Source organism: Rhipicephalus sanguineus, chromosome 10 (genome assembly GCF_013339695.2).
Source record: "Rhipicephalus sanguineus isolate Rsan-2018 chromosome 10, BIME_Rsan_1.4, whole genome shotgun sequence".
Lineage (NCBI taxonomy): Eukaryota > Metazoa > Arthropoda > Arachnida > Ixodida > Ixodidae > Rhipicephalus > Rhipicephalus sanguineus.
The window spans coordinates 111,384,292-111,400,436 of NC_051185.1; the positions used below are offsets into that span (position 1 = coordinate 111,384,292).

A 16,145-nucleotide genomic window follows, 5' to 3' on the forward strand; every position below is an offset into this window, starting at 1 on the left:
CTATGCTACTTGCTTTTCAGATGTTTTAAAGGCACCTCCTCTAACACGTTCAGTTATTTCGATAAAATAATGCCGTGTGCACTTCTGACTTGTTAGCGTAAGCCTTTACATGAGGCACATTTAGCTGAGCTATGGTTGAGCGTCGCAGACGCTCACCCCCGCGATGATGTAGCGTCTCTAGAGAGTGCATAGATTTCCCGTTTTTGACGAGCGCGTCTTGCCGAGACGCGTTGAGCTGGGCTGCTAAACGACGGCGAAACGAAGTAGACGCACCTTCATGCTTGCTCCAATCAAGCGACTTCACAAGCGGTGCGAGAGATGCCTTTTGCGTTCCGCTGCTCGCACCCCGAACTCATAAAAATTGAGCAATAAACGCGCGTGGCAGTATATTCTCAGAACAGGCGTTTTTTTTCCTCCAGGGTCGGTAAACATTTCGCTATTTGCGCGTATACTCGCGGACAACTTTTCTTGGCAATGAAGGGAAAGCTACAGGGGCGGAGCGTCTGCACATGTAGTGCTACGCGAAGTAGTCCGGTTTGGCGCGCGTCTCGTAACGCCGTGGAAAGTGATGGCTAGCGTTGCATTTCGATGCAAACGCTGCTTAGCGTCTAAAGTACGGGTAAAAGGCGCGACTTTTTCACGCACGCAAAAACTCAAAGTGACAACGTATAAAGTAAAAGAAATGCAAATATCTCGCTTGTGTGCGCTGCGTTCCGTCTCAAGAAGCTATATGTAGAAAATGAAAGAGTATTTTATATATCTCACGTAGAAAATACGGACGCAATTGTGGGACTACATTCCTTGGCGGTAGGATACGTGCATTGTGGCTCTGTAGCCTTCGCTTCATTGCCAAGAAAAGTTGTCCGCGAGTATAGCACCTCGGGCTTCTTTTGACTGAGAAACGCTAAGCAGTGGCGGTGCGTGGCGTCGTGCATCTGTTTTGTGTACATAGTATTTCTGACCGGTGCTCCGACCACTTTTTGCGGTATTATAATTATGCGCCAGTCTCGCAAGCACCTTCGCCTAATTTGTTTCCTTGAAATGTGTATTGCTGCAAGTCAGCCGAATTGGGATGCCTGTAGACACCTCATAGAATTTGTTGTTTTGTAACTGAGCAAATAAGTATCACAGTTGAGCGGAAAGCCTGTGATAAACCGCTTTTTTAAATGGTTTTCAGGTGTGCGAGCTCGATTTCAAGCCAGAACACTTAAGGACGACTACCAAGTACACCGATCCAAGAACCGGCAGGACAGTAGTAGCTCCTATGGGGCTACTCGGCTGACTCTGGACCTCTGGACGCAGTGCCGACAATGTTTCTCAGTTTACCAAATAAATAGGAACAGTTTCTGCGCATCTTATGGACAGTGTGACGTGTGTGCGTGTGTGTGTGTGTAAATAAAGAATGAAGTATGAATCAAACTTGCCTTATTTATTTCGTCACTTTTCGGGGCCATCAACCTTCGCATTTATAAATCGGTGACATTTTCGATAGCGCACAATCTTTTGTTATTTTTAAGTGGAATAATAAGTCGCTTACAGACCAATCACCAAAGACTCTAAAGCGTAACACATTCCTTAAGCCAGCGCCAATCCCGACGCAAAAGGCAAAATAAAGCTGTTACGCATGTAAAACTAGCCGCGAACGCTTTATCATTTCATGGGAGATGATAGTGGCAATGGCTTCACTGTCTCCCGCGCGTTCGCTCGCTCGGTCAAGACGCGTGACGTCACGGCGGCAGTGAGCAGGCCTTAATTTTTTTTCTAGGTGGCATTGGTTAGGTTTGACTGGTCCACACGGTGCACGGTGCAGGAGCAGCGTACAAAGAGATAAGTTTTTTTTTCTTTTTTCCTTTTATTTGTTCTCTATATTGCTCGTTGTGTTGTTGTGGTTGTAGAGATAACCGATGTAAGAACTATTATTTTGCGGTTTAGTGCATCTTTGGTAACACGCGAGTACCGTGCGCCACGGGCAACGATGCGGGAACGTTGACCACGTCGTGAACGGGGTAGGCGGCAGTTTTAACCCGTAGTAGGGTGTTTGGGTGCGCCTGTTTAATTATATTAACGGTGTTAGACTGAACTTTGTGTGTTCTGTTCGATGGTCGGGCGGGCGATGGTTAAGCGGACTGAAAAAACCACGGGCGCCAGTGATCTCGTGCAGTGCGGGGAATGCACGCGCTGGTGCTACCTAGATGAGACGGCCTTCACAAGTCTAGCCGACGCTGAGGAGGCGAGCTTCGTGTGCAAGCTGTGCGAGAAAGTGAAGGCGGCCGTGCAGCGCATGGAATCTTGCATTGAGGAGCTAAAGGGGGAGCTGAAGGTGGAGCGAGTAAAGAGAATTGAGCTCCAAGCGCAGCTCGGAGAGGCACGTGAGCGTGGGGAGGCTACCGCCAGCCTAGTAGAACAAATGGAGGCCGATCTAAGGAAGGAACGGGAAAGGCGGGCCGAGCTCGAAGAGCGAGTAAAGGTGCTTATGGCGCTTGACTCCGGTCCCGAGCAGTGTGAGGCAGGGGCGTAGCCAAGGGGGGGGGGGGTTCAAACCCCCCCCCCCCGAAATTTTTCAGTTTTGCTTGCGTACATAGGCATGCACACATACAAACGCACGCACGAACATACATAAAGTATGGTTGAACCCCCCCCCGAAAAAAATTTCTGGCTACGCCCCTGGTGTGAGGCGAAAGGCAAGGGCATCACGGAATCCCAGGCAGAAACAGGCAAGAAAGGGGACCTAGGGGCTGCAGTGGCACATGTAGGAATAGGCGACAGCAGGAGAAAAAGCTACAGCGATGTGGCGCGACAGGCTTCCGGCGGGGCAAAGCAAGGAGCACCGGCAGCGGGCTCGTTATCGCGAGTCGGGGACACTCAGCGAACGGGGGATCAGCGGGGGAGAACAGGATCACAGCAATCGCAAGCCGGAAGCCAACGACTGGACCGTAGAAGGGTCCTAGTGGTGGGGGACTCCAATGTAGCCAGAGTCAAGCAGGGAGTCCTTACGACAGTGAAGGCAGACAGGAGGGTAAAAGTGGAGGCCCAGTCAGGAAAGTGCATGACGGATGCACTGGCCAAAGCACAGGAAGTGGTGGGGGACAGCATGGAGGGTGAAAACCTCGTCATCATCCATGCTGGTCTCAACGATGTCCTGAAGGGAAAGAGCCAGAACCTTCAGAGACAGTTAGAGGATGGGGTGCGTAAGCTTCGAGAAGCTTCTGGGGGTGTGCATGTGACAATATGCACCATCCCAGAAGTCTGGGGGCAATCTGGCGGTATGGAAAGGAGGGTGATAGAGGCTAACTGTGTCATCAGAGCTATGAGCCGGCAGCTCAGCTACAGCGTAATGGAGGTAAACAAAGACGTGTACGAACCCGGCCTCCGCCCTTTTGCACAAGATGGCATTCATTACAGTGGTGCCACGGGCAGGAGGGTAGGTAATAGGATGGGTCGCCAAGCCACAGCTTTTTTAGGGGGACCCAGTGCCCTGAGGCCACCAGTGTAGACAGATACGATTTCAAAGTGGCACCAATATCCAAGACACGTAGAGTCCGGGGGAGAAGAAATCGACGTAGGCAGGGCCGAGCAAATTCAGATGTAGGTTATATTAACATGCAGGGTGGCAGGAATATGTTGAAGTGGGGAGAGATAGAAGAGCAACTAAGGGAGGAGAAGCTGATGGTATATGGGTTTGTAGAAACACATCTTAGGGACATGGAACAACCACCTAGCAATCCGGACTACGCATGGGAATATTGCAATAGAACAGAAGGCAGCAGAAAGGGGGGTGGTATCGGGGCATTTATTCATAAAAGTACAGACTGGCAAAGGGTCAAGCAGGAGTGCAGGGAACATTTATGGCTAAAAGGGAAAGTGGCAGGGCAGATGACACTCCTGGGTTTTGTATACTTGTGGACAGGAGCAAAAGCCAGAGAGGAAAACCAAGAAATGGTGCAGTGCATCGAAAAGGACATTGATGAACTAGGAGAAGAGTGCGAGATAATTATATTAGGAGATATGAATGCGCACATAGAAGATATGGATGGATATACTGACCCAACTGGCAGAATGCTGCTGGATATGTGTGAAAGGCATGATTTAATCATTTGCAACAGTACCAAGAAGTGCGAAGGGCAGATAACATGGGAGGTGGGAAGGCTGCAGTCGACGATAGATTACGCACTGATGTCACATAGGATGTATGATAGGCTAAGGGTGATGAACATAGATGAATATGGTTCCAGAAGCTTGGGTAGTGATCACAAACGTATCAAGCTGAGTTTTGGAAGAGAAATGAAAATAGGAAGGAGGCAATATGAGCAACCACAGGGTAATATTTATTCAGAAAGGCAAATAGAAATAGCAACTAAAGAGATTGAGAAAGTAATCACCGAGGATACTAAAACAGTGTGGACGTACACAAATCTAACTAGACTGTTTGAGTTGGAGCTTGCTAAGGTACGAGCCAAATCAACCGGGAAAAGGAGACACAATCCCAAGAGCTGGTGGGATGAGGAAGTTAAGAGAGCCATAGTAAGACGTCAGGAAGCCTCCAGAGAACACAGGCATGCTAAACAGAGGGGTGAACCGGAAGATGATGTCGAAAGAAAATGGGGCAACTTTTTGAGCTGCAGAAGGGAAGCTTCCCATCTGATCAATGAAAAGATTAGAAGAAAGGGGGCCCAATGGATGGCGGAAGTAAACAAAAAGGATAGAAAGGCAGCTGCAAAGTTTTGGAACCATCTCAATTCTCTGAGTAATAAGACAAGCATGGAACAGAGGTTTATAACTACAGTTCAAGGGGTTAGGCTAGAAGGGGATGAGGCAATGGAATTTATAAGAAAAATGATGACAGAAAAATTTAAACAAGGAAGCGATGCATGCACCCTAACGGATGAGGATAGACCAATTAGCGCAGTGGCTCCACTGGGACAACGAGAGTGGGAAAGGGCAGAGAAGAGGGTTCCTAATAGCACATCAACAGGCCCTCACGGCATCCCAATTATGCTAATAAAGAAATTAGGTCCAAACTCTAAGCAAACATTAAGAGAAGCAACGAGCAAAGCAATAATGGATGGTGAAGCCCCCCATGGGTGGAAACTAAGCCGGATGAGCATGATCTATAAAGGAAAGGGGGACAAGGCTGATATAAACAACTACCGTCATATAACAGTGACATCAGTAGTTTACAGGCTGGTGATGCAGATCGTAAAGGAAAGACTACAGACATGGGTGGAGAATGAGGGGGTGCTGGGGGAACTACAAAATGGGTTCCGTAAACGAAGGAGGTTGGAGGATAATCTGTTCTCATTGACGCAGTGTATTGAAATAGCGGAAAAAGAACACAGGCCCCTGTGGCTGGCATTTCTAGATATCAAGGGAGCTTACGATAGTGTGATTCAGGAAGACTTGTGGAGAATACTGGACACACTAGATGTGGAAGATGGAATAACTAATCTTTTAAAGGACATCTATAAAAGTAACAGGGTAGTTATAAAATGGGAACAACAGGTATCCAAACCTATAGAGATACAACGCGGGCTTCGACAGGGGTGTCCCTTGTCACCTCTGTTATTTATGCTGTATCTACAAGGATTAGAAGCTAAATTAGAGGGGAGTGGACTCGGCTTCAGCCTCTCTTTTGCCAAGCAAGGAAAACACGTTGAACAGTCATTACCGGCATTGATGTATGCAGATGATATAGTATTAATGGCCGACAACAAGGAAGATCTGCAGGGATTGATAGACATCTGCGGTAATGAAGGAGATAGGTTAAATTTGAAGTTCAGTAGGGAAAAATCGGCAATCATGAATCTTAATGATAATGAAGGCAGTGAGCATAAGATACAGGAAGTCACGCTGGAGACAGTGGATAAATACAAATATCTGGGCGTATGGGCGTATGGATGAGTACCTAAGGGAGCACGAAAGATACGTAATGACTAAGGGCAACAGGAATGCAGCTGTAATGAAAAATAGGGCACTGTGGAACTACAATAGGTATGACGTTGTGAGAGGGATTTGGAAAGGGGTAATGGTCCCAGGTTTGACGTTCGGCAATGCGGTCTTGGGCATGAGATCAGAGGTTCAAGCAAGATTGGAAATTAAACAACGTGGCATAGGTAGGCTTGCTTTGGGAGCACGCGGGAATACCCCAAATCAGGGGGTACAGGGTGACATATGGGATGGACGTCGTTCGAGGGCAGGGAGGCTAGCAGCAAGATAGAATTTGAGGAGCGATTGAGAAAAATGGGAGAGGAGCGTTGGGCTAGGAAAGTTTTCAGCTACTTGTACATGAAGAATGTTGATACTAAATGGAGGAAGCGAACTCGAAAATTGTCAAGCAAGTATTTAGACAACAGCAGAATACCAAGCCAAAAGGAAACATCGGTTAAGAAGAAGGTGAAGGAAACAGAGAGGGACATGTGGAAAATGGGGATGCTTACGAAATCATCACTGGAGACCTACCGAACTTTCAAGCAGGAAATTGCAAAAGAAAAGATCTACGATAATTCTCGGGGTAGTTCTCTGCTGTTTGAGGCCAGGACGGGAGTATTGCGGACCAAGACGTACCTAGCCAAATACGAAGGCACAGACACGTTATGTAGTGCGTGTGGAGAGGAGGAGGAAACGGCTGAACATTTGATAATGTTCTGTAAAGGGCTTCACCCTACAGTCCAAGATAATGGCGCGGAATATTTCAAAGCATTGGGGTTTAGGGACAGTGAAGGCAAAATAGACTTTAAACGAGTAGAAATAACCAGGAGGAGGCTAACCGATTGGTGGCTACAATCAAGGCACGAGTGAATTGCAAGCCTTGAATACATAGTGATAGTACTTAACCATGACTTAACTTTATGGCTAGGTGGCGTGAGCCGCCGCCCGATCTAAAGGGCACAGCCGTATACATCCATCCATCCATCCATCTTCACCCCTGCTCACGGGAGAGTATTTCGGCCGCGCGTTAAAAAAGTCACGTGGTACACAGAGCTGCTCCGCGCGCGGCGGTCGCGGTTGCCTAGACGACGAAGACGCGGCCGCGGCGGCACTCCGACCGTCGTTGGGTTCTGCGGCAGTGCCATGTTTCCTTTGGTATTACAAAGTATTCAGTGGGCATTGCGATGAAGCAGTGACTGCATGAGCTGCACGTCACAGCGCACAAATGCAACATTCAAGGGTAAAATTTAGCACAGCTTCACTGACTTGGCGTCGCGAAGACTGATGAAACTGCGGAGCTGGTGGCTTTTCCTTGGCTTTGGGGTGCGTTTTTTACTAAGTACTATTTTAGCTGTCGATACAGCGATGATAATATGACGCCGCTAAACGGTCCGTGAGCTCCTGCTTTGGCCACTCGCAAGTCAGGATCGGATTCCCTTCGTTGCTGGGCGGCCGACGTCTCTCTTCCCGACGAGTTTTGTCGGGCAGTGTCTCCTTCCACCGGGTGGAAGGAGACGTTAGGTGGGCAAAGCGTTCGGTTCACCCATATAGCCGCTTAAAACCGGCTTGACTTGGCTTGAAGTGTATAAGTAGGTGGCGGCAGAGTAGCGTTCAGGCCCGTTTGTATGGCTTGCGTGGTGAGTGTTGGCAGAGAAGGCACACTACTGTACTGATGTTGATATTGAGCGTGAACTGTGTGCATTAACGAGAACTGTGTGTGTTGTAGAAGTCGTAGCAAATCGTTGCCGCTTTTGTTGCGATGTCCTCCGGTTCAGTGGACCACTGCCAAATCTATAAGCAATGATAACGAGCTGTACGAGCATGAGATAAAGGCCATATGTTACGCGATTTGTGAAATGTGTCTGTTTGACGCACAGCTTGTACTGTGGCGTACGTGTATGTGTGGTAAGTGCGTGCTCTGCGTGGCCCGTTTGTGTAGCTTGCGTGGTGGGTACTGGCAGGGGAGGCACGGCACTACGCACTACTGTACTGGTGTTGATATTGAGCATGAACTGTGCGCATTAACGAGAACCACCTCTGACCGTAGGGACGTGATCGCGTTGTGTATGTTGTAGAAGTCGTAGCAAGTCGTTGCCGCTTTCGTTCCTGCGATGTTCAGTGGACCATTGCCAAAACGTTCAGTGGACCATTGCCAAATCTGTCAGATATGATAACGAGCTGTACGAGTATGAGATAAAGGCCATGAGTTACGTGATTTGTGAATGTCTGTCTGACGCACAGCTTGTACTGTGGCGGACATGTATGTGTGGTAAGTGCGTGCTTTGCGTGGATCCATCGCTTACAGTTGGAAAGTCATTTGGGCGAAGTGTACTTGAACCATCACTTTTATTTAACGATGCGTCTAGGGTTACGTCCAGACGTAACTGTAGCCGTCGCTATCGTTACGCCCAGACGTAACTGTCCACGGGGTCCACGGTGCAATTCTGCCTCCGTTGTTACGCGTCCTATGCGCAGACTAAAACAACTCCTTGCTGTTTTTAATCTACTCTCCCTGAGAATATTTGACGTAAGTTATGGGTGGTCACCTTGTGGTCGGTGTGAAAGGTTAGACGTTTGCACCTATCCACTGTAACTGTAACGTTCAGCACGGCCGCTCGCTGAATTAAGCGGCCATACATTCAGTATCACTGTCGTATCACCGATTTACCAGCATCACTTATGTATTGAGACGTGCGTGGCTTGTTTTGCCGGACTGTTTCGCGTATCAGCAGCTCTGTTGTCGAGACAGACCAGCTGACGCACTTTAGGAAGACGTTAATTTCGGCCTCCGCCGGAGCCACGCTGCCTTCAGCCATCGTCTCGGGTGCTGCCTTTTCCTTAGCTTCGTTGAGGCGGTAAACCTCAGTTTGGGGCGATCACGGTTAGTGAAATAAAAGTGAAATAACTGCAGGTCTCCATCGAACTTGATGTAAGTACGGTTTGCGTGCCCGTGTTGATGTATCACACGTCCATTAGGGTTACGTCCATACAATAACAATCTGAACAGCTGCCCGCGTGTGTACATATAAATGTCGTCTTTAGAAAGCCTCCTTCCGTCCAGTTATGTTGGTGCAGCCTACTTGGCCTACTCGCAACACATTGTTGCGAGATTGGGCTCACCGTCGCGGCGTTAGCAGTGTAGTATGGATGGGCGGTCGGCGGCACATATCCAATTAAGTGTTGCACATATCCAAGAAAGCGCGTTGACTACAGCCCAATGGTGGTATATACGCCCTCCATTGCCACATTAATGCACGAAGCCGTCCTAACGTTCCTATTACGTGTGTGAGAAGTGCAATCCGCCAATCAATGGGGTATTGGCCTTCGGCGACAGTCGTGTTTTCCACTGTGCTCGATGTTTTACAGCGAAAGCTGTTATGAGATCATTTCACCGGCCGTTTTTGGCGCCGTAGTTGTCCGCCGCCGCCGCCGCCGCCGCCGCCGCTGCCGCCGCCGCCGCCGCCGCCGCCGCCGCCGCCGCCGCCGGTGTCCGTAACCAGTATCGCTCGAAATAAGAAAAAAAACTAAATAAGAAAAAAATTCCAGGATGGAACGAGGTTCGAACCTGGGCCCTCTGCGTGGGAGCCCAGTATTCAACCTCTGAGCCATGCCGGTGCTTGAAACTGCTTTGCAAAAAGGTCCTATACAGGCTTCATGTCGGGAAGGAACCACATTAGCATATGCAATATAGCGTGGTAATAGAGTAGAATAAGCACCAAGCGTCGCACAACGCCAATTCTGTAACCAGGCGTCACACAATGCGAATTGCGCAACGAGTAGGTTGTTGAATGCTTCCAACCCATTACAAAGAGCTCTGCCATAATTCTTCATCGTCATCACGCACAGCATCAACAAAGTGCGCATAATGCCTTACATGCGTTTAGCAGGTACCAACGCTCTCCGTAGAATGACGAAAAATGGCACAGTGCCTGCTGCCCTACTTCTAAAAAATTACAATGATTTATAGCGTAGTGGGTTCCTCGCAAGTGCACTTCTGTTGGTTGCCAAGGAAGCCCACAAGGCTCCCATGATCCATTTCCTCAGGGTCTCAATAAAGTCAATTCTCTCTCTCTCTCGCTCTACGTTTCTGCGGTTAACGTATGTTATAAAGCGTGGTGGGACAGTTAAATAACGACCGGGCGTCACACAATATGCATTACGTAACTAGTGGGTCGTTTAAAGCTTCCAACCCATTACAAAGGGCGCAACCATGATTATTCATCGTCATCAACCGCCGCATCAACAAACTGCACATAATCGCTTACATATGGTACCTCGCTTCTCCGCAGAACAACGAATAATGTCGTGCTGGGTGCTTCCCAACTTCCCAAAAATTACGCTTTGTGGCGTAGTGGGTACGTTGCTAATGTACCTGTATTAGTAGCCACAGGAGAGTTTATAACGGGCTCTAGAAATGCCGCTCTTCCAGCTTTCGCTGTGACTGTGCTGCGCTTTCCGCGCAGGCCTGGCGTTTTTTTTTTTTCTTCTTGCTTTATTTGTACGTGCTTAGGTTGTGTTCTGCCCATACTACAATATAAATGGTGTTGTGCGACTGAACCAATATACTTCTTGCTGTAGCGGCTACAAAAAAAAAAGCCTGTATTTCTGTGTAATTATAGTTGAAGTGGAACTCTGTGCACTCTGCTTTTCTGTTTGCATGATTCCGTGTACCTCTCTAGAAGCGCGTGACTTGAGGTCTTTTTTACTGCTAACCGGCCTTTGCAGACTATAGTTCATGCTTGGTATCACAAGGATTTCTAAATCGCCAACACTTCACGAGATTGCGAACAGTCATTTACGAAAAGTCCTTAAAACACAGTTCTCTCCCGACTGACTGGAAAATGGCATCGGTTGCTCAATCTGGCCCGCGCAACGTTATCAATAACTACCGCCCCATTTCACTCACTTCTGTGTGCTGCAAAATTCTTGAACACGTTTTATATACCGCCATTGTTAAGCATATAGATAGCAATTCTTTATTGAACTCAAACCAGCACGGATTTAGACATGAACTATCGGGCGTCACACAACTGGTAGAGTTCACACATGTTTTAGCAGCAGCACTGGACGATAACTCTTCGGTTGATTGTATTTTCCTCGACTTTCAGAAGGCGTTCGACACCGTTTCGCACTACTTATTACTGCAAAAACTGTCCAGCTTTGACATTAATCCCCAAGTTATTGCATGGGTTGCTGTATATTTACGTGAGAGGCGACAATGCGCAGTTGTCAACGGCGAACAGTCTGCAATGACTGATGTTACGTCAGGGGTGCCTCAGGGATCAGTACTGGGACCACTTCTTTTCTTACTTTATATCAATGAGATTAACGAAAACGTACAATATCATATTAGGCTATTTGCAGATGACTGCATATTATACCGCAAAATTCCCTCTGAAACTGACTGATCTGTGATCCAAAACGACTTATGTGCGATACACGCATGGTGTGAGCGATGGGAAATGAAACTGAAGCTTAAGAAACGGTGTGCATGAGGTTCACCAGAAAAAAAAAAAGTCCAGGTGAATTCGAATACACAATAAACTGCTCACCGGTAAAAATGGTGTGCGAATACAAATACCTAGGCGTTTACTTTTGCCCCTCTTTATCATGGCGTCGGCATGTGGATTATACCGTAGGTAAAGCTTGTCGGAGTTTGGGATTTTTGCGACGAAATGCACGTGCATTTCCGCAGCAAACCCGGGAGTTATTATATAAAACATACGTAAGATCAGTGCTGGAATACGCGTGCTGCGTGTGGGACCCTTCAACAGCATCAAACAAAGAAAGATTAGAAAAAGTTCAGTCCATGGCGGCAAGATATGTGCTTAATATACCCATGTATGACAGACAGTTTAGTTCAACGGAATCTAAGGCGATATTAAAATGGAAGTCTCTGCAGCATGCGAAGAGCGTCATTTCGACTGAAGCTATTACACAGCATATATCATTTTCATACGCGAGTTCCCCGTGACGTATACATTAACCGGCCTCACTACACATCAGCACGCAAAGATCACGAACACAATTAAGATAAGAAATGCAATACATCGTCCTTCAGCAACTCTTTTTTTCCCAGAACTATCAGTCAGTGGAATCGACTTCCTTCCACAATTGTAGGAATTTCGTCTAATGACGCATTCTTTTCTGCAATAAAAATGATTGAATCTTTTGACCACTGAGCCTTAAAAGAAATCATGCGTACGCCTGGTAATCACCATGATCTATACTGTATCCCATTTGTAAACTGTGTTGTTTTCTTTAGTGCTTCCTTTGCATCTTGAGCTGTACTATATATTTACCACTGCCGCGCTTTGTTGTAATTACTGTTCGCATTGCCATTAACTATTATCACTGTGCTTTCTGTTTATTTTAGATTGTTTTCCCAATGTATACGACATTTTTGATGTAGCTGTGTACGTTTGTGTCGGCGTAGAATAATCTACATTTTCATTTGCACCTGCAACTTTCATGCTTGTTCTTCTTCTGTACCCCCCCCCCCCCCTCCACTCTACGTAATGCCTGTATGGGCGCTATGGGTATTAAATAAATAAATAAAATAATAATTGTGTCTCAAAAATTCTGCATTCACACCTCCATACCGACACGTGCATGCACTCACTTATTAAAAATATAAAACAGCGCTTTTTTAAACACAAGACGAAGGAAAGAAGAGACGTATATGTCCCTCCATTCCTTCGTCTTGTGTTTAAAAAAGCGCTGCTTTATATTTTTACCATGGAACCTCACCAACTCGCCCAATTTGCGTGTCTTGCTCACTTATTAGTCTGCATACAAGCCTTGGAAATTGAAATGCTTGTTTATATCGTGCAGACATACGTACAAGCATTTGATGCTGTGCTAACACAACGGAATAGGCTGCCCTCTGAGGACGCGCGCAGGACGTTCGCACACTTGCGAACACGGTGTGGCTAGCAGACGACGCAGGGAGCCATAATCAGCTGCTAGTTACGTCCATCGTGTGATTCACAATGCGCACTTAAGTTTAATAATTATCTTGCCAGTCTCAGTGGTTGGCTCGTGTCACTGGGACGCTGTCGCTTCGCGGTGCGCCGTCGTCGCTCCACTATTTTGCTCGAGTGGCTGGTGTCACTACAGCAAGAGTACGGAGCGCGACGTGGGCTGGGGCGTCCACCGCTGCCACCAAGGCGATTTCCTTAAACAAAAAATATTACGGCGCCCGTGGAGCACTTAATAAAAAAAGGGAGAGAAGGACAACAGCGAGGTTCGAACCAACGTCCTCGCAGATCCGAGCACGACACGTACTGGCCCGCTGCGCCACTAGAGCCGATCGGTTCGGTGCGTCTAATCTCACGCTGGACGTAACTTTAAGATTTGTTATTCTTACGTCCAGACGTAACTGCAACGGCTCCTATAGTTACGTCTAGACGTAACGCGCTGCTAAAGCGTTCTTCCTTTCCATCAAGAACCACTACTATTACAGACATTCACAAATCGCATACACATGGCCTTTATCTCACGCTCGTTATCATTGCTTATAGATTTGGCGGCGGTCCACTGAACACGGGGACATCGCAGAAACAAAAGCGGCAACGACTTGCACACGAATCACTTTCTACAACACTCTACAAAACGTGACCACGTTCCACGGTAACACCACGGCCAGAGGCGGTTCTCGCGCACACAGTTCACGCTCAAAACCAACACCAGTAGTGCCGTCTCTGCCAACACCCACCACACCACGCAGAAATAAACGGCGGCCTGAACGCTACTCTGCCGCCACCTACCTATACACTTCAAGCCAAGTCAAGCCGGTTTTAAGCGGCTATATGGGTGAACCGAACGCTTTACCCCACCTACCGTCTCCTGTCACCCGCCCGCCGCGCCGCTTCTTCTCCCGAAGACAGAACCTTGTTCGTACTCGCCATACTCGTCGCCGAACGTCGTAATGCTCTGCGCCGACAGTGCACGCTTTTGTACTGCTTTGTTCACTCAGAATTTATACTTGCAGCAACAACGAAATGAAACAATGTTAGTGCTGTTAAATCAAGGTGTGCGGCCTAGAGGTAGGGGGCACTCTTGTAAGCTCAGTGCGAGCAGTCCGGCCGCATTAGAATTAACACCACAATTAAAGCACGATATGCAACACGTACGAACTGACGGTCGGATGTCAACAAGCATGCACGCTAGCAATAAACAAAGATAATGATGTGCGTCTATCCTGGCCTCTCCTAACTCCATCGCACTGTAGTCAGGGATAGAGCACTGCACGGGCCGTGATTCTCGGCCCGGGCCCGGCCCGGGCCCGGGATTCGTTCAAATTTACCCGCCCGAGCCCGGCCCGACAACTCAAAAAAGAGACCCGGGCCCGGCCCGAACCCGAGAAAAAATTTCGCCTACCCGGCCCGGCCCGGCCCGACCCCAGATCGGGCCCGACAGAGGCCCGAGCCAATAATCTAGGTGGTGTTGCCTGAAGATAGAATCGACCGCAAGGGTGTTTTAAGCGGCAAATATCTACGCATGCTTGGCGCATGCTTCGCTAGCAAGTATACTTTAACCTATGGTACTTACTTGTAAAAAGGGGCTGGCTCACCGTGGAAACTGGTGAGAGGACATGTTCGGCAATGGTGTACTGTTACCCAATTTTCTAGGAATGCCATCGGTATCATCAAGAGCGTTTTGTAGCAGATATTGTAGGAAGAAAAGCGATTTCCAGCATGAGTTCGGTTCTGATAAGGAGCGCAATAAAAACAGAGGGGACAAAGAGCAGAACGCTCTCTTCACTTTGTTTTTATTGCGCTCTCTATTGAAATTTATATGGACACGAAAGTGAGACAATGAATCGGCTTAGATTGATAAATTGTACTTTTAGAAATCTAATGTCTTTAGTTTCACCAACAGAGATTCATTAATAAAGGAGAAAATCAAGGTCAACGTTTCATTTTTAAATTTCGCGACAAAATCTCACGCGTGACAACACGGATTTCAAAGCGTATTTTTCGTATTTTGGCGACTTTGGCTTGTCGAAATTTCCTGAAACTTCGTATGTTAAGTCTGTGGCCCCCCCTCGGAAGACAATGCACTTCATTTTTACCGATTATAAACTGCGTGCGATCTAGTAGACGCCGTCACAATCTATGACGCGTTTGATGAGGGAATTTCATGGTGGCGTACCAGCCGTAATTTCTTTTTGCGCGTTTTCGCGCTTCCCATGCGTCTTCTCGCGGCAGGCGTGGTGATTTAGAGTAATTTGCTAATGCGACAACAATCGTTTCCTCCTTTAGTGTCCCTCCAAAGCATGCTGTAACGACAAAGTCCACCCTTCTGGATGTGTAGCACATGTATCTTCATCGTAGTAGCACCTTGCCAATCAAAAGAAGTACAGGAAAAAATTCAAATTTATTAGATTTCCTGTAAATACACTAACCTAGATAAAAATTATAACGAACCGCGCGCAGCACGTGGACTTTGGAAATATGTAAAAGATGCCGAATGGAAAAAAAGCAACTATTTGTCACAGCATTTTTTTGATATACCCCACCACTGCTATTATAGGCAGTCAATAAAATTTTGTGGCAAAGTTTATAGCTTATTTGTTCGCATGTTATTGTACAAAAAATCAAATTAAAAAGAGATTCCACTTAAACACACCATGCGCCCTTGCATCACATGTCCAGCCACACTAAAGTTTCTTGCACTGCTTGCGCTAGCCGCAGGGGCGCACATGTGCCTTGAGAAATGTGAAGGCGTCGGTAGTCGTAGTTCTTAACTTCCACCACTGGAGCAAATAGCTGTCCAGCTGATCCCTTCATTTCTCTATTCCCGAACGTTGTGCCACTCTTCATTATAATCTATAAATGCCTCTGAGGGCTTCTCCTTGCACTTTTCAGCAGTATTTGTTATGCACGGCTTGCACAGGGCTCTTTTCTGTCTGTATTATAATGGTGTATGCCTTCCTAACGATTTTGTACCTGTAAAGGTGGCCTACGCTGGTAAGACTGCACTGGTAGGACTGGCAATAGGCGGACGAAGAGATTGCAATCTATTTTCGGGGTTCATTCCAGTTTGGTAATAAATGTGTGAATAAGCTTCGTGACGTTTACTCATTGGCTGCATATAATTCGAGGTAAGGGGACATTCCCCGGCATGGAATTCGTGATTCTTATTTCAAGCCTGATATTTCGTCAAGGTAATATACTTTGCCTTTAAACATGAATGTACATGTTTGATGGACTTAT

At 47.3% G+C, this 16,145-nt stretch overlaps 1 protein-coding gene across 1 annotated transcript; it reads left to right on the forward strand.

The window, feature by feature from the left end:
• Nucleotides 1–2,113: 2,113 nt before the first annotated feature.
• Nucleotides 2,114–3,494, forward strand: LOC119406657 (uncharacterized). Its single transcript, XM_037673388.2, has 2 exons — nucleotides 2,114–2,501; nucleotides 2,682–3,494. Exons 1-2 carry the CDS (start codon nucleotides 2,114–2,116, stop codon nucleotides 3,491–3,493), a joined length of 1,200 nt encoding a protein of 399 aa, XP_037529316.1. The 3' UTR covers nucleotide 3,494.
• The last annotated feature ends 12,651 nt before the right edge of the window (nucleotides 3,495–16,145 follow it).

What these genes read in the sequence shown, in the direction of transcription:
- LOC119406657 (XM_037673388.2), top strand. Translation starts at nt 2,114, where the DNA reads ATGGTTAAGCGGACTGAAAAAACCACGGGCGCCAGTGATCTCGTGCAG. An exon ending in TGACTCCGGTCCCGAGCAGT is followed by an intron (nt 2,502 to 2,681) that starts GTGAGGCAGGGG and finishes GTGAGGCGAAAG; the next exon opens with GCAAGGGCATCACGGAATCC.